Below are 27,604 nucleotides of genomic sequence, written 5' to 3' on the forward strand. Positions count from 1 at the left end.
CATGTGGGATTACTTTAAATCATCATATGAGATTAGTCAAGTAGCCCAAGGGAACCTTTCCTTTCATTCTTTCTGCACAAGCCCTTTCCAACTCAGGACTCTCCCCTCTCTCACTGGGCCACCATGGCTTGGGAAGGGTCCAGTGTAGATGGATGGGCAGACACTGAGTGGCCTCTGCTCCTTGTCTCCAGGCAACCTTTAAAGGCTGGATGGACATTATGTATGCAGCTGTTGATTCCCGGGAGGTGAGTCTCAGTCCACTGTCCCTACAGCCTTCCCCTCTGTGCATCCTACCCATATCGGTCTGCATTTGAAATGAAGTGACGATGACCCTGGTACTGGAAGAGGCGATCACCCAGCAACCTCACACTGTCCCTCCTTGCAGCAGTGTCCAGCTGGCTCTCTGTTGAGTGTTTCAGCCACCGAGCCTATCCCCCTTTCATCTACACTCCCTAGGCTTCTCGAGGTTTTCCTCTGTTCACTATTGAGGAAAGCAACAGATAACCTCTAAGAGACAGTTCATGTGAGCCACTCCCTGGACAAGGGTGGGAGCAAAGCAAGGGTAGTAGCTAAATCAAGGTGCATCGAGAGGAATGTGGTAGAATCTCAGGAACTATCATAAAACCCAGGCTGGGCCAGGCGCAGTGGTTCATGCCTGTAATCCTAGCACTTTGGGAGGCCGAGGTGGGCAGATTGCCTGAGCTCAGGAGACCAGCCTGGGCAACACGGTGAAATCCCGTCTCTACTAAAATATGAAAGAAATTAGCCGGGCATGGCGGCTTGTGCCTGTAGTCTCAGCTGCTCGGGAGGCTGAGGCAGGAGATTCTCTTGAACCCGGGAGGCAGAAGTTGCAGTGAGCTGAGATTGCATCACTGCACTCCAGCTTGGGTGAGAGAGCGAGACTCAATCTCAAAAAAAAAAAAAAAAAAGAAAAGAAAAAGTCAGGCTGGGGAGACACTATTGGGGAATGACTCCTTCCTGCTGTGGCAGGCACTGTCAATTCCCTGCCATCTCTTCCCTTAGCCCACTTCTGATTTCACCTGCAGGCTGCACTTCTGATTCTCTGTGTAAAGACTTCAGGGCTTAGGAGCTTGTTCAGCAACTTCTCCCCCAAGGACCAGGGATTTAATGTCCTTAGGGGCAACCCTTACCAATAAGTTTTGGGAGTCTGAGGATAAATACTCTAGCTTCCCTGTCCCTTGGTGATACAATCCTGCATGTGCTCTACACAGTTACTCAGAGGACCCCAGTAGGATTGTGCTCCAGTTGCCCACAATGATGCCCTGCTTAACAACATCCTCTTCACAGGCTCTTCTCCCATTCCCGCTTATTCTCCCCCACTCCCTCATTCCTGCTTCCTTGGATCACCTCCCAGATAAATCACCTGCACCCAGGTCCATGTCTCAGGCTTGGCTTTCAGATTGAATCTGAACTAAGACACCCACCCTCCTTCCCACTCTCCCTTGTCTGGTCACAGGTCAACATGCAACCCAAGTGGGAGGACAACGTGTACATGTATTTGTACTTTGTCATCTTCATCATTTTCGGAGGCTTCTTCACACTGAATCTCTTTGTTGGGGTCATAATTGACAACTTCAATCAACAGAAAAAAAAGATAAGTGGGGCTCAGGGGTTTCTGGTTTCTGCTGTAGTGGTAAGCCTTATATTTCCTGTTCTCTGGCCAGCTCTGGCCTCCTGACAAAAGCCAACACTACTCACAGCCCATCAGTTTAATATCAGTGCTAACCCTTGCCCTGTGATTGCTGTTGCAGGAAGAGTTGCATTTCTCTCTGTCAGCAATGCCCCACTAACATCCTCACTCAGGGTTCACATCCCAAAGGGATCTTGGTCTTCCCAACTGGAACCAGGTGTGTTAGATGTGTTCCAAGTGAGCCCTGGGAGAATACAAGCAGGGAAAGAAAGGGATCCAGAGCTTGCTGACCTGTTGGGGGATATGATCCCCACAAAGGACTGAGTCAGGGCACCTCAGGAAAGGCCATGGCCCAACACTGGCAGAATCCCAACCCTCCTTGGGATGGGGAGGAAGGCTTGTGCCTCCAAAGGTACCAACTGTGATTAATAGGAATCAAATCCCAGATAACCTCTCATGTTTATAAGAAAATTTCAGGGCAATAAAGGTGTAAAGTATTTTCCTATTATCCTTTCATTTAATGCCTTCCATACCCCTGAGGTAGATAGGCGCTGTTCTAGATTTGCGTAACTGAGATCCCGAGAGAAAAGGGGCTACATGGATAAGTCACAGAGTACATGCAAACCTGGGTTTGCATTCCTGACTCAACTACTTGTGGATGGCTCATGCTGGCAATATTTTAAACCTCTCTGAGTCTCAGTTTTCTTATTCATTCAATGGGGCTAATAATACCTACTCTCTGGATTGTGGTGAGGGGTAAACAAAACCCTGAACAAAGATCACTGAGCATAAGACAGCTTTGGTGGTGCAGTTTCTGGCATTGTAACAGCAGAGGGCAGTGTGACTGGCAGGGCCCCAAGAGCACCAGATGCTGTTGCTATTAACAATTTAAAATATATGCCTACTAGGGCAGGCATCCCACTTACAGGAAATCCTTGCCCAGGGTTCTGGGCATAAGAAGAGAACAGGATAGGTCTGGGACAAGACAGTGCTGATCAGTGTGATTAGTACCCTGGGGAGGTTTGAGATTATTGAAGCAATCATTTCTCTCATTTTACAGATGAGAAAACTGAGGTCAAGAAACAGATTACAGAGGGTAACGGAAGGAGATGAGCTAGTGACCAGGCTGGGGTCACTGAGAAACTGCATCTACTGAATCCTTGGTCAGAGTTCTCAGCATGACCTCACCTGGAGCTCACCTACCCACTGCCCTTGCCCTTTCCTTCTCTCCCCCCATAAAGATGGTCCTCCCAGGAAGCCCTTTGTGTCCACAGATCTTCTCAGATCTCCTTTCAAATTCCACAGATCTCAGCCCACTTTCCCAGCATTTGCAGGGACTAACTTACATAAACATGTTGTTAAAATAGGTGGCTTTCAAATTATGTCAGGAAGTTAAAGGTGAGAGCTTGAATGAAGAAAATCCAAAGGGCCCCTAAAGAAAAACTAATACCCAGTCCTAAGGGAGGAAGACATCTTTGGTGGTGCAGTTCCTGGCACTGTAACAGCAGAGGGCAGTGTGACTGGCAGGGCCTCAAGAGAACCAGAGGTCCCTCTGAGACAAAGGACCCAAGGATAAGGCAGTAATTGTCCTCATCTCCTCCTCTCCAGAAAAGATTTGAGGGCTTCTGTCCCAGAGTCTTTGCTTCAAGGTCCTTAGGAAATCTCTTGCCCCCTGGGAGGGACTGTGACTCTAGAAGCCCAAAGAATTTTACTGGAATGAACAGGCTAGATCCAAGGCTCAGATCTGAACCAACATGTACCTTCTCCTTGAGTCCTGTTTCCCAACCCTCCCCACCCTCTATCCAGCATCTCTGGATCCCTGGAGAACAGCAACTGGCTTTGCTTTAGAGACCCAGGCAGGGAGTCAGCAATGGAACTCAGTCCCACCGTTCTGACACTGGTTGTGGCAAGACACTCCTTGAGGCTGGGCTTGGTGTGTCTATCTGCAGAGGAGGGGAGAATGTTGATATGATCCTTTCTCTCCTGCCTGTTCTGATTTTGGTATCCATAGGGGGTTCCTCTTGCTTTATAACAGTGTGGCCCTCTCTGCACTTAGGGGGCCAGGACATCTTCATGACAGAGGAGCAGAAGAAGTACTACAATGCCATGAAGAAACTGGGCTCCAAGAAGCCCCAGAAGCCCATCCCACGGCCCCTGGTGAGCCCCAGAGGTTTTCTGTAGCACAGCCTGTCTGTGAATCCAACATGACAGTCTATGCCTGTGTCAGGCAGGGGCCTGAGGGAGTGCTGTTTATGGAAGAGAAGATCTGGGTTGACATTGGGATGAGGGTGATGAGGGTTCCTACGCCCAAGGAATGAGAAGTTCAAAAGAAGTAACTCTGGTCTTCTGGAGTAAACATACATTTTACAGCTATTTGAAATGAGTCTGTTGGGGGAAGCACTGAGTTTCTCCAACAGTTTTAGAGTTCAAGCACAGGATTGGAGGCAGATTAAGCTAAGTGACAGTAAGGGTAGTTAGAACCCAGGGATTAAACTTGTGTGGTTATGTATCATGGTCTAGGTCGCAGTGGATCTCCAGTATCACCCTATATTCTACCCCACACCTACAGGTATAAAGAGGAAATGACAACAACCCAACTCCCCTGCCGGGATACAAGATGCAGTCATGGTCGTGGTCAAGTGGCCCAATAGGAACCAAAAGTTATCCCACTCGAGTTTAAAGATTGGGCAAAAATTAGGGCCAGACTCTAGTTTCACTCCTTTTTTCATAAAGATCTCAAGAGACATGGCTTTGTGTTCCTCCATTAAATGCACTACCCATACCACACATGATATCACCTAAGTTCTTCTCAGCCCTCTGTCAGAAGATAGAAAACATCAAGCCTCTGAGAAGCCCCAAGATAGCACGTTTTTGGGAATGGATGAACAGGTTTGGGGGTGAAGATGTTGATGTGTCAGAAATTATTGTTGATCCTCTTCAAAGAATTTCTAAGCCATCCACTCCAGTGAATGGAATTGGCCCTGTGTCCCTCTACATAAACTTTCTGTGGCTAAGATGCAGCATTAGTGAAGAAAATCACAAGTATTGCTGGTGGCACAATTTCATTAGCCCTTCCCCACACAAGGGAAAAGTCCAAAGGACATTTAACAAAGGAACAAGCCTTTCCCTAAATGAATTACGGAGACATGCATTCTGTTAGCCAAGGTATTAGATTTTTTTAAATCAAGGTATAGGATTTGCATAATTTACTTCAAACTTTGTCAGAACTAAGTGAAAAACATTTACAAGAGAAAAAAAGTGATGACTTTTGACACATTATTTTGAAATAGTGGTCATGAATTTATTACTAGTCTAGATTCTGATAAGAAGTATTACAGTGTGGAGTGATAGGAGGTTCAGACCTCTGTAGGGGCAGAGCTTTCCTCCTAAGTCACCCATACGATCAAGATAACTAGATTTGAGTGAGCCTGAGCAAAAGTGCTTAGGCTCATTGAGTATCCCTCCATCAACAAGTTCAATGGAGAGGAGCAGGCTCAAAATTAAAATTAGGTGAAAGGCTGAGTCTCAACCACATTCAAGTCATGGGTAATGAGAGGAGGACCCTAAGACTTACTGAGAAGCAAGCAGCTGAGTCCACACTGGCCTTTACTTGTGGCTGGAGTAAGGTTGAATCCACATTTGAACCAGATGCCAAGGAGTTGTATGCTAGGGACAACCCTTGGCAAAATCATGAAAGTTTTCGGCACCTTCCCCCACATACTACTCAATCTCTCTTTGACATCCCGGCTTCTTCCCTCTCATCACCCAACCGCATATGATGCCAAAGAAAGCTTCCTCCCCTCAGGGAAGACAACATTCTTAGGACAAGATAAATCATATTTCAAAAAGGGACCCTGGAGAGGGCATCTACCTATAAAGGCATGACCCTAATGTTGAAATTCCAGGCAGTAAATAGGAGTGGGAGACGGAGTTGATGTTCAGGCAGGAAGACCTGCAACAAAATCACCATTTCTCCTAATTAAGCTACAACCAAGATCCTCCGAGGATGGCACTGGGGGAGACCTCCACATATGGAGGGGAAGTGAAACCTCATAACCAATTCTGTTCCTGAGATTCTCCATCCTTTGAATGGAAGAGGAGTGGATTAGTAATTGACTCTCAACCTTATGCTAGCCTTAGTGGAGGAACGTGGCTCTCCCCTTAATATTCTGGCCCAAGCAAGGTAAACACTCTTTCCTTTGTTCCCTAATTTCGCATAGCTGAGGCAAGGCTAGAACATTTAAACAAAACTTTGAAGTCACAGGTATGCCAACAGAGAAATCAGCACAAAGCAGAGTCCAAGCAGCACCTGCAGATGGCTGCTCTCCAGGACCCATAGGTCTTGGATCATCCTAGTTCCTGACCAGCATCCATATGGCAGGCAACATCTTTGACACCCACATGCCCAGTGGCACAACCCTGATCATCTTCCCTCTTCAAAGTCTAGAACCAAGAAAGAAATCCAAAGAAAAAGGAAATTCCCACTCCCAACTAAGACCCTTCTTCCCAGGCCCAGCTTGCTTTTGACCAGATTATTGGCCCTGGAATGTCCACCTTCTCCCCTTAGGAGCCCCAAAGGTCAAAATGGTCATACCAGCAAGCACTGACACAAGATTTCTGCCCCATCAGTGCATGGGTGTCATTCATGACAGAGCTTACCTGGGACCACATAGGAGCCTCACACACCTCCTCTCACCTCTGATGATGCTCAGGCTCTAAATCTTGTTTCTTCCATAGGAAAGGCTAAGGATTCCACAAGTCTGGGAAATTTTATTCTTTAACATTCCCTGCTACAGAAATCAATAAAAGCAGCTCTCAATACTCCACTTTATAGAAATATAATAGGCTCTAGAGAATATCACATCATCGATCACCCACTTCATCGTCTCTGAGAGCACCAAGGGTCGCAAAGGTATGATCCCTGACCGTGAGCTAATCTAAGAGCAGCTAGCAAGCTACTCCATTCCCTAAAGTCAGAATATCCAGGGCAAACTTCACACCCAGCCACTTAGTGATGCTGTTGCCTGCTCTGTTTAATTAGAAGTCATGTGACCATGAATGGGCCTGTATTCTTTCACCATTTTCAGTGATGAAATGGAAGGGATTAGTGGCCCAGCAATCCCCCTCCCACCCCAGGAAAGATGTGAGCCAGCAGTTCTGCCCTGAGCGAAGGCCACTTGGGTCTGATTCTTTGCTCTAACCCAACAGGGCAGCAACCCATCCCCACCATGAAGCAGAAGGCAAGGATCAGCCTCATCACAGCACTTCCCCCTCTGCTTGCTGTGCAGCTCCCGTGGGCTCCCTGGCAGGGATCAGACAGGTTCTTCTCTTCCTCCCTCATAGCCACTCATGCAGAGGCCTGCACATCCCATACATTCAGTAGGTACCCTTGGTACAGAATTGAATTTAGTCAAATAAAGGGTGACTTTAAATTTTCATTTAAAGTCACATTCTGTCTTCCATTCATTTATCAATTTGCAGAGCATCTATTGCAGCCAGGCACTATGCAGACACCAGGGTTAGAGTAGTGAGCAAGATAGACAAAGTTCCTACTCTTACAGTTTACAGTCCAGTGACAGAGGCAAACAGTTGGCCAAAAGTTGCACATATATATTAATTCCTGGCTGGAGAAATTGTCAAGGGAGAAAAAATGGGGTGAAGATCAAAGGATGCTCAAGACTGAGCCTCGAAGAGCTCTGATGTCTAAAAATTGGGTAAAGGAGACTATAAAAGAGCATCACAAATGGCAAGAAAAGAAGCAGAAATGTAAGGCATGGTGGAGACCAAGAAAGCAACATTTCAAGATAGAAGGGGTACTAGGCAATATCAGACAAGTGTCCTTGGATCTAATATTATGGGAAGTCATTCATGATCTTAGTGAGAACCATCTCTGTCAGGATAGAGGCAAAAGCTCTGTTGATGTGGGCTGAGGAGTGAATGAGGGACACTGATTGTACACAACTCTTTCAAGAAATTTTGCTTTGAAAGTGTGAAGAGATCTAAGACAGTAGCTGGAGGGAGATGTAAGTTTCTGAAAGATTCTGCTTTAAGTTAGGAGAAACCAGGTCATTAGAGATTTGTGCAATAAACCAAGATACAAAGAGTAATGCACATGGACATTAATGTTGCCTAGGATAATAGCCAAGAGTGGGCAAATGTGGCCAAGAGCCTCACCCATCATTAATGAGGCACAGGGACCAAGGGTTTGGCAAGTGGCAGTAATGAAGAAGTGACAAAGCTAGGTGGCAAAGCTTCAAAGCAAGAAGGGGTTTTACAAGACACAGGAAGAGCAATGGTGTGGAAGGGTCAGTGGTGAACAAGGAGAACCCCAGGCCTGACCCCTGATGTACATGGGGTAGGGGAGAATGGCAGCCTTTGAATAGGGGGAGATATGTGCAGATCAAGGCGGGTGAGCTCCATAGAGGTCAGGAGAAGGTTTGGGAGAAGGTCAAAGTGTGGGGAATGGGGTTGGGATCATGGACTCACAGAGCAGTAAGATGTTCACAGCACTAAAAGAAGAAAGGATCACACTAGGAGCTTTTTAAAGACACCATAAAAATAACCAGATATAAATGATCTCTTGGTTATCCAGGCCACTCTGCCTCCTTCCAAGATGCAAACAACCAAGACTTGACCCTACGCCCCATACCTGCATTTGCCTAGGCATTTGCACAGCACCAGGAACAGAGAGAACATTTCCAAGAATAAGTTTCCCCTTTGCACTTGACTTTACTCTCAGCAAAGTAGCTCAAATTAATATTTCAAGCAGCTCTTGAACTCTTGCAATGTGCAGGGCACTGCAGGGAAACAAAGTTAAGGAAGGTATAGCCCTTGTCCTCAAACAGCTGATTGTCTAGTAGAGAAGAAGAGACGCATATACAAAGTGCTAGAACTCGAGGCTGACTGAAAAGTGGGATCCCCAAAGCGACAGGGCAGTATGGTGTCGCGTGACTAAGGGACGCTCCATGCAGTAAGTGGAGCTTAAAAGAGATGGATTACTCAAGACTGTTGGAATTTAGACAGCCAAGAGAGGAGATGGGAGGGCATTGCAAATAGAAGCAAGGGCACAGACCAGGAGAAAGAAAGGGCTTGGTGACATCAAAGGGCCAGGAGAGGTATTAAAGACTTGAACTGGGGCAATGAGGTAGAGTCAACTAAAAGTGAAATTTTGGAAGAGGTAAGGATAGTATCTGGCTTCTGTTCGGATGTGGAGTGTGATGGAGACAAAACTCATCTATGGATAACACAGATGCCTGGTTTGTGTTGGCCCAAAGGCCATGATGCCACTGTCTCTTGTTTTCTCAGAACAAGTTCCAGGGTTTTGTCTTTGACATCGTGACCAGACAAGCTTTTGACATCACCATCATGGTCCTCATCTGCCTCAACATGATCACCATGATGGTGGAGACTGATGACCAGAGTGAAGAAAAGACAAAAATTCTGGGCAAAATCAACCAGTTCTTTGTGGCCGTCTTCACAGGCGAATGTGTCATGAAGATGTTCGCTTTGAGGCAGTACTACTTCACCAATGGCTGGAATGTGTTTGACTTCATTGTCGTGGTTCTCTCCATTGCGAGTAAGTGGGCAGCCACGTGGTGGGGAAGCCCCACCTCTGCTTGGGGGTCTTTGGGATGCTCTTCTAAAACCAAGGAAATAACCAACCAACTTTTTGAAATAAGTGTTTATGTTAGAAGAACCCTGTATTTGCAGCTTTCCAAGAGTAGCAAGCTTTAAATGCCTTGGGCTGCTCTCTCAGTGAAGTGAAGAAGTTCTATTGGCCTTCTCCATGCTCACACGAAGTGTTTTCAGGCACCTACTGTGTGCACAGCCCATGGCTAGAACCTCGGGGGCTGACAGGGAATAATCACTCCTCCTGAGAACCTCAGGCTGTAAGATGATGGAGTCTCCAGCAGACCTTACTTTTATGGTCTTGAAAGCAGGGGGCAGGTGGTGTAATGTGAGGTGAGTCTTAAAATATGTTCTGGAAAAGGAGATGGATTACCATCAAAGTGAGGAAAGACTGGGAGGAGATTGTTCAAAGGAGATTCTCAAGTCTAGGGTCTGGAATTAAATCTCTACACAACTGTTCTATTAGGGAACATGAGTGATAGAAAAGTCAAGATATCAATGCCAAGAAATTAATACTGTTAAGGCCCAGTCTCGGTGTTGTTGAATGACAGGCCCAGTATTTTGGGCCCAATGGTGTTCAGAGAAAATTACTAGAGTTAGAGGCTAACATGGGGAAATGGAGCTGCCATGATTGAATACTTCCTAAGTTCTGAGCACTGAGCTGGGTTCCATGAATGTTCACAGCAGCCCTGTTAAGCAGGTGTTATTATCCTCATTTTATAATTTAAAATTGAGTCTCAGAGATCAAGAATATTATGCAGGGTCACAGTTTCCAAGGGTTGAAGCTGAATTTAGAACAGCCTCCAATCTTCTAATGAACTTGCTGCCTGTCACCAACAGCCAAGAGACTGTCCCTGGGCTTATGGGTTAGCTGAAGTTTGACCCTATAAAGGCCAAATCACAGCTCACCAGCTTCACCTGGCATTATAAATGTATCTTGATTGGTTATATCCTGACCTGCTTACTTTTCATGTCAGGGCGTAGCTGTAGATTTAATTTCCCATTGATTTACTACCAAGAGCTGAGAGTATCTAAATACAACTTAGCAGCATTTCATCAACCTCCCCACCTTGGTGCTGAAACACAGCCTTGGGTTGCATGTATTTCCGTGGATTTCAGTTTGTTTTTGTTCTTGTTTTATTTTGATATTGCTGCTCTGTTTTTTAACACTTTATTGAGGTATGATCCACATGTAAAAAGCTATATGTGTTTAATGTACACAACTTTATGAGTTTGGAGATAAGTATACACCCATGAAACCATCACCACCATCAATGCCAGAAACATGTCCATAACCTCCAAATACTTCCTCCTGTCTATTTATTTATTTATTGAATGCTAGGAACGCTTAAGATTTATTCTCTCAGTGAATTTTTAAGTAGACAACACGATATTGCTAACTATAGGCACTATGCTATAAGTAGAGCTCTAGGATTTATTCATGTCACATAACTGAAAGTTTGTACACTTTGACAAGTACCTCCCCAATTTCCCCTCCTCCCAGCTCCTGGAAACCACCATTCTATTCTCTGCTCCCATGAGTTTGACTATTTTAGATTCCTTATATAAATGCAATCATGTCGTTTTTGTCCTTCTGTGTCTGGCTTATCTTACTTAGCATAATAGGAGTTTTTGTTGGTTGGTTGGTTGGTTGTTTTCATTTTTGTTTTGTTTTGTTTGTCTTCCAAAATGAAAGATTCCAAAGGCTATTTTGATTTTATATTAAAGAAGGGAGCTTGTTTGTGTATCAGTAATATAGAAATAAAACATAGCCAAGTTCTATGATGGGGATATCTTAACTACCAGTTCCTGTGACTTACAGGGTAGCACCATCCGCTGGGGCAGGAATCCCTTATAGAGCTGGAAAATAAGCAGAAAAACCCACATATCAGTCTTTCTGCCCTCTCTCCTTACTTCCCTTTCTTCCTTCCCACCAGCAAGAGGTGACTGAGTATCTAATTATTACAAGTACGAGGACCCATTCTCCCTTAAAATAAGATCCTGGAGCAAATTAAAATGTACTGTAGACCAGTTGTCTGACAGAAAATTTTACCAGAGTATGTAGACAAATAATGTACCCTACACGATGGGAACATGTCCTAGTTAAACTGGAATTTTACATAAGGTCTTCCACAAAGATTTTATAATCCAAAATTATAATTATCTCCCAAGTCCCCTTCTACTTTCTTCCTCTTTCTGACACAATATTGTGACCCATGTGCATAACGACAAAGGGCAAGTAGGGGAGAGGGCCCAGGGAACCCGGCAAGGAGCGAGAGCTTGCTGCTACATCCCTCACCATTTTTCCTGTGAGATGTTGAACCCTCTCTTACCTGAAGCCCTTGCCTCATCTTTGGTGGAGGCCTTTGGTACAAATAGGGCTCCCCAGGTCCCCAAGACCAAAATTCAAATATCTTCAAGTTAGACATCATATAGAGGGACATATACATTCTTTATATTTCCAACTTTGTTCATAGTTGGAGTTGGGGGCAGTAACTGACTACCCCAAAAAAACCTATCTCCAGGCTCTAACATAAAGTTCAAAAACAGCTGGAACCAAAAAAAAAAAAAACAAATTAAGGCATTGTGCAGACAGCTGGTCATTTAAAGCCCTTATGCTTTAGCTGTCAGCCAGTTTCCCGAATCCTCAGGCCTCCTTGTAATTAACACCAGGCTCCGTACAATTAGCCACAGGCCCGGGTGCCAGAAACAGAGTCAATCTTCACAGTAGGAGGTAGGGAGAGGAATCATAAGGGGTCCTGGCCTTCACAGAGCACAGGACCAGGGTGGAGGAAAGGGCATGACCCAAAGGCTGCAGTATCAGGGAGGAGCAGGGTCTGTGTCATAGGCAAAAACAGGCCAAAGACTGTGAGCCTGTGGAATAAACTGTAGTCACTTCCAGCTGAACTTGGCTGCAGAAGATAAGTTTTTGACTGTGGAGGTTGACCAAGAGGATATTCTGGGTGGAGGCAAAGATAGCATGGTAGGAAGGGTAAGACTGATGAGGAAGAGAGGACTTATGCAATGGGCATTTACTGAGCCCCTACTTTGTGCTACCTACCATGCCAGGCTCTGAGGGCCCAGAGTCCTCAAATGTGGATGCCCAAGTGGCAGTCTATACCAAGCAAAGCAGAGTGCCATCACAGCCAACTTTGTCAGGTCGCATGGCTGGAGATACTAATTAGATAATTTCTTCCTTCTTTTAAAGGCCTGATTTTTTCTGCAATTCTTAAGTCACTTCAAAGTTACTTCTCCCCGACGCTCTTCAGAGTCATCCGCCTGGCCCGAATTGGCCGCATCCTCAGACTGATCCGAGCGGCCAAGGGGATCCGCACACTGCTCTTTGCCCTCATGATGTCCCTGCCTGCCCTCTTCAACATCGGGCTGCTGCTCTTCCTTGTCATGTTCATCTACTCCATCTTCGGTATGTCCAGCTTTCCCCATGTGAGGTGGGAGGCTGGCATCGACGACATGTTCAACTTCCAGACCTTCGCCAACAGCATGCTGTGCCTCTTCCAGATCACCACGTCGGCCGGCTGGGATGGCCTCCTCAGCCCCATCCTCAACACAGGGCCCCCCTACTGTGACCCCAATCTGCCCAACAGCAATGGCACCAGAGGGGACTGTGGGAGCCCAGCCGTAGGCATCATCTTCTTCACCACCTACATCATCATCTCCTTCCTCATCGTGGTCAACATGTACATTGCAGTGATTCTGGAGAACTTCAATGTGGCCACGGAGGAGAGCACCGAGCCCCTGAGTGAGGATGACTTTGACATGTTCTATGAGACCTGGGAGAAGTTTGACCCAGAGGCCACTCAGTTTATTACCTTTTCTGCTCTCTCGGACTTTGCAGACACTCTCTCTGGTCCCCTGAGAATCCCAAAACCCAATCGAAATATACTGATCCAGATGGACCTGCCTTTGGTTCCTGGAGATAAGATCCACTGCTTGGACATCCTTTTTGCTTTCACCAAGAATGTCCTAGGAGAATCCGGGGAGTTGGATTCTCTGAAGGCAAATATGGAGGAGAAGTTTATGGCAACTAATCTTTCAAAATCATCCTATGAACCAATAGCAACCACTCTCCGATGGAAGCAAGAAGACATTTCAGCCACTGTCATTCAAAAGGCCTATCGGAGCTATGTGCTGCACCGCTCCATGGCACTCTCTAACACCCCATGTGTGCCCAGAGCTGAGGAGGAGGCTGCATCACTCCCAGATGAAAGTTTTGTTCCATTCACAGCAAATGAAAATTGTGTACTCCCAGACAAATCTGAAACTGCATCTGCCACATCATTCCCACCATCCTATGAGAGTGTCACTAGAGGCCTTAGTGATAGAGTCAACATGAGGACATCTAGCTCAATACAAAATGAAGATGAAGCCACCAGTACAGAGGTGATTGCCCCTGGGCCCTAGTGAGAACACTCCAGCCTGGATATGTTCAGTTATGATGTGTCCTTCTGCTCTGTGTTAACTCTTTCCCATTGCAGATCACACCCAGCTACAGCCTCACCAATGCATGCCACTGGTCACAATGTCAGAACTGGGCAGGGAATGCAGCTGGTAACCACCTTTAAAAAAGCCATCATACACAAAAAGGAGTCAGAAGCTAAGAGCACTTCCACTGTGATTTCCCTTCTGAATTTCAATATCAGATCATGGGTTCTCTTACTCTCCAGAAAATATCCCTTGTCCTTTTATTTTTATTGTAATCAGATTATATTCACTGAGACAAACTTCTCAGCACCAGAACTTCCAAAGATATAGAACAAGAACATTACTGAAGGTCCAAGGTAGTCCTCTGTGAAGCACCATATAGAGACTGGCAATGTTATTTAGGATTTTGCATGACTGCATGTGAGAGCTGTTGGACAACTGCTCTGATCCAGGGTAACACCTGTGGCCTATGTCATGAAAAGCCTTTGAGATATCCATTAAAATTAATATTTTTAAAGGTATGTCCACACCAGTCTTGTATCATAAAGCATCATTTTATTTTTCTCTTATTTCTGTGATGCTGACATGTATCATGAGTCACTTACCCCTCACTTTCTGGGATCCTGATATTTTTCAGTTTGAGATTGAGGCTGGGTGGAGCAGGAAAGAGCACTGTCCTGAGATCTGGAAATGCCAGTTGGAATCCTAACTTTTCCACCAGTTGTCTGACTGACCAGGGCTAAAGTCTTTCCCCTCTTAACTTCAATTTCCTCACTTGTAAAATTGGTGGGAAGAGAAGAAAATGAATGCTTTCTATAGCCTTCGCATCTCGTGTTGTAGAACTCAATGGTGCCTGCCCCATTTATATGGGAAAAACACTCTTCTGAGGCTGAAATGGCTGGACCTTTCTGTTGTGTAGCTAAAGAGGTAGCTTTAGAATACATTCCAGTGTTTGTTCACATTTCATAATCAGACATTAAGGAGGAGAGTTTTTACATTACCTGGCGTCCAGAACTCCATAGTTAGTATAATCAGAAGAAAAGGTATAATCATGAGAATGATGATCTGGTAGATAAAATGTATGGCCAGTAGTTTCTTTCATTCATCCTGCAAATGTTATTAATTACCTACTATATGATGGGCACTGCTCGAAGAACAAGAGATAAAATAGGAGTTAAGCCCCCAAAAGATTAGTTGTATGAACCGAATGGAGTAAGAATTGTCAGAGGAGTTTATTTAGGCCAAAGGCATGTTGCAGATTTTGAGATGAAGGAAAGCAAAGACTCCCTATGACAACATAGGACATAGGGATTGTAATGACAATCATGATCTTCCATTAACTCTTGACCCATTCCCAGCCACAATCACAAAGATTCAAATATATAGCCAATTCATGGTCTATATATTTGATCATTTCATAAGATTTTCCATTTGTATAATTACAAAGCACAGTGGCTGATACATCTCACATGCCTCAAAGATACAGATTTGCTGAGCCCTTGCTTTCCCTTTTCTGTCACTATTAGCCCATCAGAAGTCAAAAGGCTTTCAAGATGCTTACTGGGAGTTGGCAGCATCCACAGATGCAGGTTAATAAGATGATGATGGGATAGCAGAGGGCCCAAGCCGTCTCAAATCAGCTATTCTCTGAATGCCTGATTTATTCTAAAAGATGAGTTCAACCAAATAACCCTTCCTCTCTCATACCACTGAACCCGGGAGCACAGATACCGACTATGCAGCTTCTTCAACGTCTAAATCCCATGTGGATGATGAAAAAGCCATCTGAGATACTAGCCCACGTGTTTATAAGACAGCTAAGTGGACAGAGAGTTGGGGCACAGGTTTATTTTTACAATGATATGTGAAAGAATTAAGTGTGCCAAACCATCAGACTGGTTCTGTTAAAGTAGATGACACCATTCTCAAAAGTATTTTTACTTTGAGTTGAATTATGCTCCCTAAACATAGAAACATAATTCAACTTTATGTTGAATTATGCTTTGGGTTGAATAATGTTCCCTAAAAGGGTATGTTGAAGTTCTAACCAATAGTACCTGTGATTGTGACCTTATTTGACATTAGGGTCTTTGCAGATGTAAACAAATTCAGATGAAGGTGAGCCCTAATCCAATGACTGGTGTTGTTAAAATATGAGGGGAATTTGAACAGAGACACGCAGAGAGGAGAATACCATGGGAAGATGCAGAAAAAAACACAAACAGAGAAAAGACAGCTGTACAAAGACAGAGGAAGAAATCGGAGAGATACATCTGCAGGCCAAGGAATGGCAAGGATTGCTGAAGCTAGGAGGAGGCATGGAAGGCAACGGTTCTCACCTGCAGGCTTCAGAGGGAACATGGCCCTGCCAATACCTTGATTTTAGACACCTAGCCTCAGAAGTGTAAGAGAATAAATTTCTATTATTGTGATCTACCTAGTTTCTGGTAATTTGTTACAGCATCCCAGGGAAACTAATCCATTTCTCATTTTTTCTACACAAATGCATTTCCTAAATTGTAATGGGAAACATTGGAAAAGGGATGCAATATATACATCTTTCATGACACGGAGTTTTTGGAAATATAACCAAATGCAAGATTATCTTTTGAAAATTTTGCTAGAGCCAGTTTCCAAGTTCACCTGGTGGTACAATTACAAAGTAGAAACTAGATTTCCATGGGAGCCAACCTGAGAGCCAGAGCTACCTTCTCAACCCCACTCATAAGAGATAAAACTAGAATCTCTCTGGCCCAGAATGTGAGGATACCTTAGCACTGAAGGGAGATAAGAGACAGGATAATGATACTGACTGTACAAATATCTGGAACCTGCAAGTTCTCAAAAATATGCCTCCACCATAAACACCGCCCTAACTTTTTATACCATTAAACTGCATAACACATAGACACAGATGGCAAATAATATTCAGAACATCCACTTAACACAGAATAGTAGGTATAGGCGGAGCCCTGGTGTGCTGGAGCATTTGCTTAAGACAAAAGTGAAGTCACTTTCCTAAGGGCTAGGGATGCAAAATAAGACAGATCTTCAGTCTGGAGCTGAACACAGGCTGAAGGTTCACAAATACATTAAAAAGACAATTCCTTTTTTTTCTTTTTTTAAAATTATACTCTAAGTTCTAGGGTACATGTGCACAATGTACATGTTTGTTACATAGGTATACATGTGCCATGTTGGTTTGCTGCACCCATCAACCCATCAGCTACATTAGGTATTTCTCCTAATGCTAAAAAGTAAAAAAAAAAGTAAAGGTTTTTATTATCATTAGACTGTGTAACTTAAGAACGAATGACTTAATTATTGGGGTTGCCAGTAACAAATCAGAAATAGAGTATATCATTTCCAAAGTAGGACAAGGGGGAACTATGCTAAGAAACTATTAGCCAATCAAAAAAGTAAGGTTAAAAAAAAACGGGATTAGGATTGACTTGGCAATGCGTGCTCTTTTTGGTTCCATATGAACTTTAAAGTAGTTTTTTCCAATTCTGAGAAGAAAGTCATTGGTAGCTTGATGGGGATGGCATTGAATCTATAAATTACCTTGGGCAGTATGGCCATTTTCCAGATATTGATTCTTCCTACCCATGAGCATGGAGTGTTCTTCCATTTGTTTGTGTCCTCTTTTACTTCATTGAGCAGTGGTTTGTAGTTCTCCTTGAAGAGGTCCTTCACATCCCTTGTAAGTTGCATTCGTAGGTATTTTATTCTCTTTGAAGCAATTGTGAATGGGAGTTCACTCATGATTTGGCTCTCTGTCTGTTATTGGTGTATAACAAAGCTGGAGGCATCACGCTACCTGACTTCAAACTATATTACAAGGCTACAGTAACCAAAACAGCATGGTACTGGTACCAAAACAGAGATATAGACCAATGGAACAGAACAGAGCCCTCAGAAATAATGCTGCATATCTACAACCATCTGATCTTTGACAAACCAGACAAAAACAAGAAATGGGGAAAGGATTCCCTATTTAATAAATGGTGCTGGGAAAACTGGCTAACCATATGTAGAAAGCTGAAACTGGATCCCTTCCTTACACCTTATACAAAAATTAATTCAAGATGGATTAAAGACTTACATGTTAGACCTAAAACCATAAAAACCCTAGAAGAAAACCTAGGCAATACCATTCAGGACATAGGCATGGGCAAGGACTTCATGTCTAAAACACCAAAAGCAATGGCAACAAAAGCCAAAATTGACAAATGGGATCTAATTAAACTAAAGAGCTTCTGCACAGCAAAAGAAACCACCATCAGAGTGAACAGGCAACCTACAGGATGGGAGAAAATTTTCACAACCTACTCATCTGACAAAGGGCTAATATCCAGAATCTACAATGAACTCAAACAAATTTACAAGAAAAAAACAACCCCATCAAAAAGTGGGCAACGGATATGAACAGATACTTCTCAAAAGCAGACATTTATGCAGCCAAAAAACACATGAAAAAATGCTCATCATCACTGGCCATCAGAGAAATGCAAATCAAAACCACAATTAGATACCATCTCACACCAATTAGAATGGCGATCATTAAAAAGTCAGGAAACAACAGGTGCTGGAGAGGATGTGGAGAAACAGGAATACTTTTACACTGTTGGGACTGTAAACTAGTTCAACCATTGTGGAAGTCAGTGTGGCAATTCCTCAGCGATCTAGAACTAGAAATACCATTTGACCCAGCCATCCCATTACTGGGTATATACCCAAAGGATTATAAATCATACTGCTATAAAGACACATGCACATGTATGTTTATTGCGGCACTATTCACAATAGCAAAGACTTGGAACCAACCCAAATGTCCAATAATGATAGACTGGATTAAGAAAACGTGGCACATATACACCATGGAATACTATGCAGCCATAAAAAATGATGAGTTCATGTCCTTTGTAGGGATATGGATGAAGCTGGAAACCATCATTCTCAGCAAACTATCGCAAGGACAAAAAAAACCAAACACTGCATGTTCTCACTCATAGGTGGGAATTAAACAATGAGAACACATGGACACAGGAAGGGGAACATCACACACCGGGGCCTGTTGTGGGGTGGGGGGAGGGGGAGGGATAGCATTAGGAGATATACTTAATGTAAATGACAGGTTAATGGGTGCAGCACACCAACATGGCACATGTATACATATGTAACAAACCTGCACGTTGTGCACATGTATCCTAAAACTTAAAGTTTAATAATAATAAATAAAAAACAGGATAAAGAGACATACAGAATAAAAGAAACAAATAGAAAAGACAGAGTAAAGTAGTATATTCAAAAACAAATATATTCATAAATTACATTAAATTTAAATGGACTCTGGGAAAAAGAGTGTCAGTCAAGATTTTAAAAAATTCAAATAAATTCTGTTTACAGAAAGTCACACAAAACCTAAGGTTACCAAAAGGGTACAAATACAAGTACATAGGGCACATTTACAAAAATAGTCTGTATGCCTGGCCATAGAATAAAATTCAAACAATGTTCAAGGGATTAAAATATACGTATGTTTTCAGACGATAATACAATTTAGCTGAGAATCAATTACAAAAGGAAGCACACCCAAGCTTATATATGGACCCTTCATATACGGTAAAGATGGGACAACACAGAGTGAGGAAAAGATAGTCTTCCTATAAGTGGTGCTAGGATTATTGTGTTTTCAGAAGAAAAAGAAAAAAAAATTAGACCCCTACCTAAAACTGTACTCAAAAATCAATTTCAAGTATACCTAAATGTGAAAGGCAAATCTATAAAGCTGTTAGAAGATAATAGAGGAAAATATCTACATGACCATAGAATAAAGAAAAGACTGATAAATTTGACTACATTAATATCTAGAACATCAGTTTATTAAAACATATATTAGGAATGAAAAGGCAAAGTATAGAATGGAAGAAAATATTTAAAACACTTATATTCAACAAAATAATATTCAGAGGATATTTTTGTTAACTTCTACAAATCAATGCAAAATAGATAACACAATAGAAAAAAAATGGCAAGAGACTGGAAGAGGCACTCCACAAAAAAGAAAATCTGAATAACCAATAAGCATATAAAAGTATGCACAACCTAATTAGTAATTAGGGAAATGCAAACTAAAATCACAGTGAAATACCACCACACATCTATTCGATCTGCAAAAATGTTAGAGTCTAAGAAATATCAAGTGATGGCAAAGATGGAGAAAACAGGAATTCCCATTAAAGACAGTGTAAATTGGTACAACTTCAGTCATGTGTAGCTTAACAACGGAGATATATTCTGAGAAATGTGTCTTTGGGCGATTTTGTCACTGTGCAAACGTCATAGGGTGCATTTACACAGACCTAGATGATATAACCTACTACACATCTGGGCTGCATCACCTATAGCCTGTTGCTCCTAGGCTACAAACCTGTACAACATGTTACTGTACTGAATACTATAGGCAATTGTAACACATTTGTGTATCTAAATATAGAAAAGGTACAGTAGGCCGGGTGGGTGGCTCACACCTAAAATCCCAGCACTTTGGGAGGCCAAGGAGGGTGGATCACGAGGTCAGGAGATTGAGACCATCCTGGCTAATATGGGGAAACCCCGTCTCTACTAAAAATACAAAAAATTAGCCGGGTGTGGTGGCAGGCACCTGTAGTCCCAGCTACTCGGGAGGCTGAGGCAGGAGAATGGCGTGAACCCGGTAGTTGGAGGTTGCAGTAAGCCAAAATCGCACCACTGCACTCCAGCCTGGGAGACAGTGTGACTCCGTCTCAAAAAAAAAAAAAAAAGACAAAAGAAAAAAAAGAAAAGATACAGTAAAAATATGGTGTAAAAGATAAAAATGGTATGCCTTTGTAAGGCACTTACATTGAATGAAGCTTGTGAGACTGGAAGTTGCTCTGGTGAATCAGCGAATGAGTGGTGAGTGAATGTGAAGGCCTAGGACATTACTGTACGCTTCCTGTAGACTTTATAAACACTGTACAGTTAGGCTACACTAAATTTTTTTAAAGTATTTTTATTTCTTCAGTGATAACCTTAGTTTACTGTAACTTTTTTACTTTATAAACTTTTTAATTTCTTTTAACTTTTTTACTCAATAATAATACTTAGCTTAAAACACAAGAACATTGTACAGGCTATACAAAAGTATTTTCTTTATATCCTTATTCTACAAGCTTTTTCCTATTAATTTCTTTAACTTTTTTGTTAAAAACTAAAATACAAACATACATATTATCCTAGGCCTACGCAGAGTCAGGATCATCAATATCACCGTCTTCTTTCTCCACATCTCGTCCCACTGGAAGGTCTTAGGGGCAGTAGTACTCATGGAGCTGTAATCTCCTATAACAATGCCCTCTTCTGGAATACCTCCTGGAAGACCTGCTTGAGGCTGTTTTACAATTAACTTAAAAAAAATAATTAGAAGGAGTACACTTTAATAATAAAAATATGATATTGTAAATATATAAACCAGTAACAGTCACTTATTTTCATCATCAATTATTATGTACTATACATAATTGTACATGTTCTACTTTTATATGACTGGCAGCCCCGTAAGTTTCTTTACACCAGCATCACCACAGACATGAGAGTAATGACTTGTGCTACCACTTTTTGTTGGCTATGACATCACTAGGCAACAGGAATTTTTCAGCTCCTTATAATCTTACGGCACACCGTCTTCTATGTGGTCTGTTATTGACAGAAATGTTATCATGCAGAGCATGACTGTGTTTAGGGAAACCGCTTAAATTTACCTAGAAGAGTTGAAGATACATAAACTCATGACTCAGGTATTCCATTCTTGGGTATGAAACCTAGAGAAATCCATGCACGCATATTCCAGGAGACATTTACAAGACGATTTCTTATCAATATTGTTCATGATGGACCCAAATTAGAAACAACCCAATGTCCTTCAATAGTAGGATAATTTAATAAATTGTGGTATTTTTTAATGTAATTTTAGGCAGTAATGAAAATGGATGAGATACAGCCTCAAACAAGTCTAAAAATGAACCTTATTAAATGAAAGAAGCCAGACACAAACTATATCTACTCTACGATTATATGAGTTTCAAAAACAGGCAAGATTAAACTGTATTGTTTAGGAATGTATAAAGAAAAGCAAGGGCTGGTGACCACAAAAATCAAGGTTACTGGTAGACGGAAGATAGCGCTTGTGACTGAGATTGGCAATGTTCTAATTACTCATGTAGGACGGACGCGGTGGCTCACACCTGTAATCCCAGCACTTTGGGAAGCCGAGGCAGGTGGATCACGAGGTCAGAAAATTGAGACCATCCTGGCCAACATGGTGAAACCCTGTCTTTACTAAAAGATACAAAAATTAGCTGGGCATGGTGGCGCATGCTTGTAGTCCCAGCTACTCAGAAGGCTGAAGCAGGAGAATCGCTTAAACCTGGAAGGCAGAGGTTGCAGTGAGCCAAGATTGCGCCACTGCACTCCCGCCTGGTGACAGAGACAGACTCTGTCTCAAAAAAAAAAAAAAAAATTACTCACCTACGTAGTTCTCTTAACAAGTATCGTCTTTATGTCTATGCATTAAGCTAAACATATTTGTTTCATGCATTTTCTGTGTGTGTGCTCTATCTCATGATTTTAAGAAAAAAAAGAGATTTTAAATGGTTCAGCTTTGATACGCTATCTCATGATTTTAAGGAAAAAAAAAGAAATTTTAAATGGTTCAGCTTTGATTCTCCTCCCTCTTCACATAAGTAGTTACTATTTGCTACTCTCAGTGGTGACATTTTATATCTTGGACTTGGATTATCAGAGCTGAGTTGTAAAAGGTGGCGTAGGAGTTCAATAGTGGGTAATAAAAAATAAAATTCTAGGAAAAAGTAATAAAAACTGCAAAGGACACAGAAGATGTGCATGTGGATGAAGAGTTTGAGGAAAGGAAACCAAGCTATTGTAAAACAAGCATATCAGGGAGTGTGGGAGTGAGTAGGATATGCTCACAACGGGCACAAAGTTTTATATCCCTCTGAATTATTTTGGATGGTACTTTGAGTGATATTAAAACTTTTCACAATCTGCCTGGTGCCAACCAATTAGCAGGAACTGACCATATTGCTGAAGCAGGCCCCCTGCTGCGTCAGGTATTAACCCTTTCATTGTTGGATTGTGGGGAGGTCCAGAGAGAGGTCCCAAAGTAGGGACCAGGATAGCTGGCACAGTAGGGAGCCCTTGGAAGACTTGAGGCAGCCGCTATTTCCGAGTCAGTATAGAAATATCTCATTATACCTGCATATACTGACCAGATATTATCCCCTGTTGCAAGTGATAGAAATCCCACCTAGATTAGTTCCCAGCAAAAAGGAGAAAGAAAAGAAGACATTTTCATCTACTAAACCGGAAACCCTGAGATGCAGCTGGATCTGGGCTTAGCTGGATTCAGGAGCTCACACAATGCCATCAAGATATCATCTCTCCCTCTTGACTCTGGTCTCTTATATGTTGGCTCCATTATCAGGCAGACTCTTTCCATGGGGTAGCCAAGATCACCTGCAAATTGCTCATATCTGTGATCGCAGAGGGGAAGCTTAACTTCTACCTAATGATTCCAGCAAAAATCCAGGAGGGCATGGTATTGGCCCTCATTATATTACATCCCTTTTCCTAAGCAAACATTGTGTCTGGAACATGCAGCCCACTGGCCATTCCTGGATCATGTGCTCAATCAGAATCAGAAACTGGGTGGAGAGTAGTTCCCATATAGAGGAGCCCTGTGGCCATAACAAGAAGGAACAGATGATGAATAATAGCTGCTCACCGCATTCCACCTCATGGCTGCCCAGTGTTAGCAAACTTCCTTCTTTCCAGACATGCAATAACAAGAATAACTTCCTAACATGATGTAACTTTCTCACATAAAACCATACACTCCAGAGCCTTGTCCAATTATTGCATTCAGCTTCAAGTCAAGCATGTTTCAATAATAGATATCAGCAACTCCTGTCAACTCTGCTTTCAAAATGCATCCAGGATTTGACCATTTCTTACCACATTAACTTTCAACTTTATCCAAGTAGCCATCATTTTTCACAAGTTTTATTTCAATTTCTACTCTTACCCTCAACAATCAATTCTCAAACCACAGCCAGAGCTCAAAATCCACCCATGGCCCCAGAGTGCTCCGAGTAGATATCGTTACAACCGTTTCACATCATCGGGCCCTCACTCCTCCCTGACCTCATCTCCCCTCCACTCACTCCCTGTGCTTCAGCCACGCTGTCCTCCTTGCTGTTTCTTAAATGCACAAGGCATGCTCTTGCCTCAATGTCAAGTCCATGGAACTTGCTTTCCCTCAGCCATTATAACCATAGCGCTCAGCCCTGTGCTTTCTTCAGTTCTTCTCCAACCAGCCTATCTAATCATTAGCCACAACCACAGCACTTAACACCCTCTGGGATCTCATACATGAACTTGGCTATGGCCTGTCTTCTCCACTAGAATGTAAGCTCTGTGAGGGCAAGGACTCTTCTTTACTCATTGATATATTCCTAGCCACCAGAACAGTATCAAAGTAAATTCAAAGATATTTGTCAAATGAGTGAAATGCTTTCTTCCTGATCAGTTTAGAGGTAGCTCTTCATGGCCCAGTACCCAAATGCTAACCATGCAATTGATAGTATAGGATAAACATGTTAGCTTCCATTTAAAAAACGCTGTTCAGAAAAGGAGAAACCACGTCCCGAAGTGCCAATCCACAATGTACCCTGAAGCATGTACTCCTTGACCTGACAGTGGAGAGTTTTCTTGGTCTTGATCGCCGGAAGAATTCCTCATCCACTGTCCTACTTCCTCATGAGACAAGAGCACTGGGAAGAGATTCCCTCTTGGGAATAGGCAGCACTTTCTGTTGGTACCACTGGGCCCCAGAAATTCCCTTCAGGTTTGAGCAATCACAGGCCATTTCTTATCTGGACTGAAGTTTCTCTGGCAATGCAACTCCCTCAAAACCCCAGTCTCAAAATATAAGAGATTTTTTCTGTTATATTTTACCAACTTGTCAGATCTAGTGGGTTACGCCCCTTCCATCGAGACTTAGACCTGTATGTTACTGTCTTTTAACAATAGACCTTTTGCCTTCCCTCCCTCCAGTTCTCAGATGAGTAGCCTTCATCCTGGCTTTAGCCAGCCACTGTATAAAGATACTGCTGAAAAAACATAGGCTTGGGTTTGGAGGCACAGTTTACTTCCCCCTTACCCCAGTCTGTATCCCACTGGACAGCTCTTTAAATTGGGGTAATATCTTTTTTGCCCTACAGAGAGTGCAAGAGAGGGGAGGAGGTGTCAGGCTTCTCCCAGCTCCTATTCTTACCCCATCTCAATGTACCCAACCAGTGGTGTGCGGGTAAGTGTTTAAAAAAGTCAGCTCTCCAGGAGAAAAAAAAAAAAAAACCCTGATATGTAGCATTTTCTGCCTTGTCTAGTGTAAACACTTCCACCATGGCCCATGTGAAACTACTAATGTGACCACCCTGAAGATAGAATTGGGAAGAGATGTACGCAGTCGACCTGAGCCAATATGAGCCGGCTCTGGCACACCACTGTTTCCAGCCCCATTGCCTTCTCTCTACCATTATTAGCCTGGGACAGAAATTTGCTTTTTCTACTCTTCAATGCATAAGCCTATAAGATCTAGGGTTCTTGCCATAAAGAGAGAAAGCTTCCCCTTCTGCTTTAATATGGGCCAACTTAGGCAAAGTAAGTTTATCTTCATTCGTATGACTTTGCTAAGCCTTACAGAAAGTAGCCCACACCTTCCAAATCCTAGAATTTTTCCATCAAGGCCCTAAAACTCCTACTGCAAGAGGCAGGTGGCCTGAGTCTTCAGATACAACAGGCTACAGCTAATGGCATAATAGAGATTTCCAAATTTGGATCTGGGGATAGGAAAGTTTCAGTGCTCTATACTCAAACCTCAGTTTGGCCAATGACACATTTTAGAATCTGTTAACAGTAACACTCATCTCTAGGTATCAATTTCTGCATCAGAATTATTCAGCTATAAGCATAGAAATAATCTACTAGAAGGCTATGGGAAGCTCAAAGAATGAAAGAAAATGCTGAAGAACCAGGGAGGATGGCACCCCAGGCTAGGTAGGTTTCTGAGCAGCAGACACTAATAGAAAGTCTCTTCAGGAGGCCAAGACCAAGCAGTTCCAGTTTTTTCCCTTGTGAGTCTCCCAGTTAGGATTCAAATTTCAGGAAGAGAGCATCTGATTGGCCCAGCTCCAGTGAAGAAAGAGAGGGGCATTTAGACTGATAGCTCCAACAAGACCACGTGCAATCACCTCCTGTCTCCAAACCCTTCCTCACCCCCAACAAAAACGTGAAAGCACTGTTACCAAAAGGAGGAAGGAAGCTGGTAGGCAAAAATTCCCCATGAGTATTACAAGTTACAGGCTGTATTCATGTTTTGTAAAGACCCCTCTGGCCACAGTTACAAATTACATGAAAGCTGAGCTTAGGTGCAGAGAGATTAGGTAGGAGGTTGTGTCCAGTGCTGACCTGATCTAAGGACTTCTGAGTCTCTCAACCAAACTAACTAAAAGCCACTAAGCCTGCTCAGATAGGATGCCAAGGACATGGACTAGGCTTCCTGCTCCCACCTTCATCTAAGGGGAGATGGTCAAATACTTTTTGTCTGGATAAATGCTCCCTAGGCCCCAAACATTGGCAGTGAACTCTGGCTCCAGAAAGTCATTCAAACATTCCTTGAAATGGAAATATGTTTGAAATGTGTCCTCCTGAGGAGACCCAGATAAATCATCACTCACCTGAATTCAGGTAGAAAAAGGCAGGATTTTCTGGGGGCATCAAATATACACCAAGGAAATTCCTGTCTACTGCTAACCCTTTAAATACCAGTTCTGACAACAGAACCAACAACAAAACCTGGTCCATATGCACACTGCACTAAGATAAATTCTAAAGGGGGGTACATGAAGAAGACTCATTTTTTTTTCCTTACCAGAATTGAGTTAATTGATTGTTAGAAATGTAGCTATTCCTACTTCCAGCTTACAGATTTAATTGCATTATAAAGCAATATAAATATGTGTGTGTGTGTATGTGTGTGTGTGTGTGTGTGTGTGTGTGTACTTGTTGAATAATTATGTTCTTGAAGCTAGAACAAGGAGCCTCAGAAACACCTGGAGGCCGAAGATGTCTGGAAATGATCCACACAGAAGCATTCAAACTCATCTGCTAAGTGGTATGGCGCTCCAGACAGAGCTCTGGATGAGAGGGCAGATGGTCCCAATTTGATTCCAGGCCTTCTGCTGCGCATGTCACAAGTTCCTTGAGCAAATTTTCTCATCTACACAATTGGAGGAAAGATTACTGGCCTACCAAACCCACCAAAGAAGTTCGAAGGGGATGAAAATGCTTTGGAAGGTTTGAAAGAGAAAAACAGCTTTGGGAGGGGTTGTTATGGTGGGACCATTATGAAATTCTGCAGCAGATAAGGAATGTGCAGGGGAGTGCTTAACTCCCAGAGCTTCCTCCTAATGAAGTAGAATGGCAGAGCCTCCAAAACACCGGGCCCTTAAGAGGCAAGAGGGCTTGAATCCTTCCTACAACACTCCCTTCTCTGAAAACATTCTCTTTCTTTCACTTTCTTTCCCTCTCCCTCTCTGAACACCTCATCCTCTGGCCATCTTTAAGTATCAGTGCCGGCCAGGCACAGTGGTTCATGCTTATAACCCTAGCACTCCAGGTAGGCCAAGGCAGGAAGATCACCAGGAGCTCAAGAACAGCCTGGGCAATTTAGCAAGATGCCCATCTCTACAAAATTTTTTTTAATTAGCTGGGTGTGGT

The 27,604-nt window shown here is 42.9% G+C and overlaps 1 protein-coding gene across 3 annotated transcripts in view; it reads left to right on the forward strand.

Moving 5' to 3' along the window:
- The window catches only part of SCN10A (sodium voltage-gated channel alpha subunit 10), a 95,942-nt gene extending 82,240 nt beyond the window's left edge, over positions 1–13,702 (forward strand). For all 3 annotated transcript variants that reach the window (XM_009239198.4, XM_024244789.3, XM_024244790.3), the window contains 5 exons: positions 192–245; positions 1,478–1,615; positions 3,704–3,808; positions 8,957–9,227; positions 12,489–13,702. In XM_009239198.4, coding sequence (XP_009237473.2) covers positions 192–245; positions 1,478–1,615; positions 3,704–3,808; positions 8,957–9,227; positions 12,489–13,702 — 1,782 coding nt within the window. The remainder of the gene's footprint in view (positions 1–191; positions 246–1,477; positions 1,616–3,703; positions 3,809–8,956; positions 9,228–12,488) is intronic.
- Positions 13,703–27,604: the final 13,902 nt, after the last annotated feature.

The sequence above is a fragment of the Pongo abelii genome, chromosome 2, assembly GCF_028885655.2.
Source record: "Pongo abelii isolate AG06213 chromosome 2, NHGRI_mPonAbe1-v2.0_pri, whole genome shotgun sequence".
NCBI lineage: Eukaryota > Metazoa > Chordata > Mammalia > Primates > Hominidae > Pongo > Pongo abelii.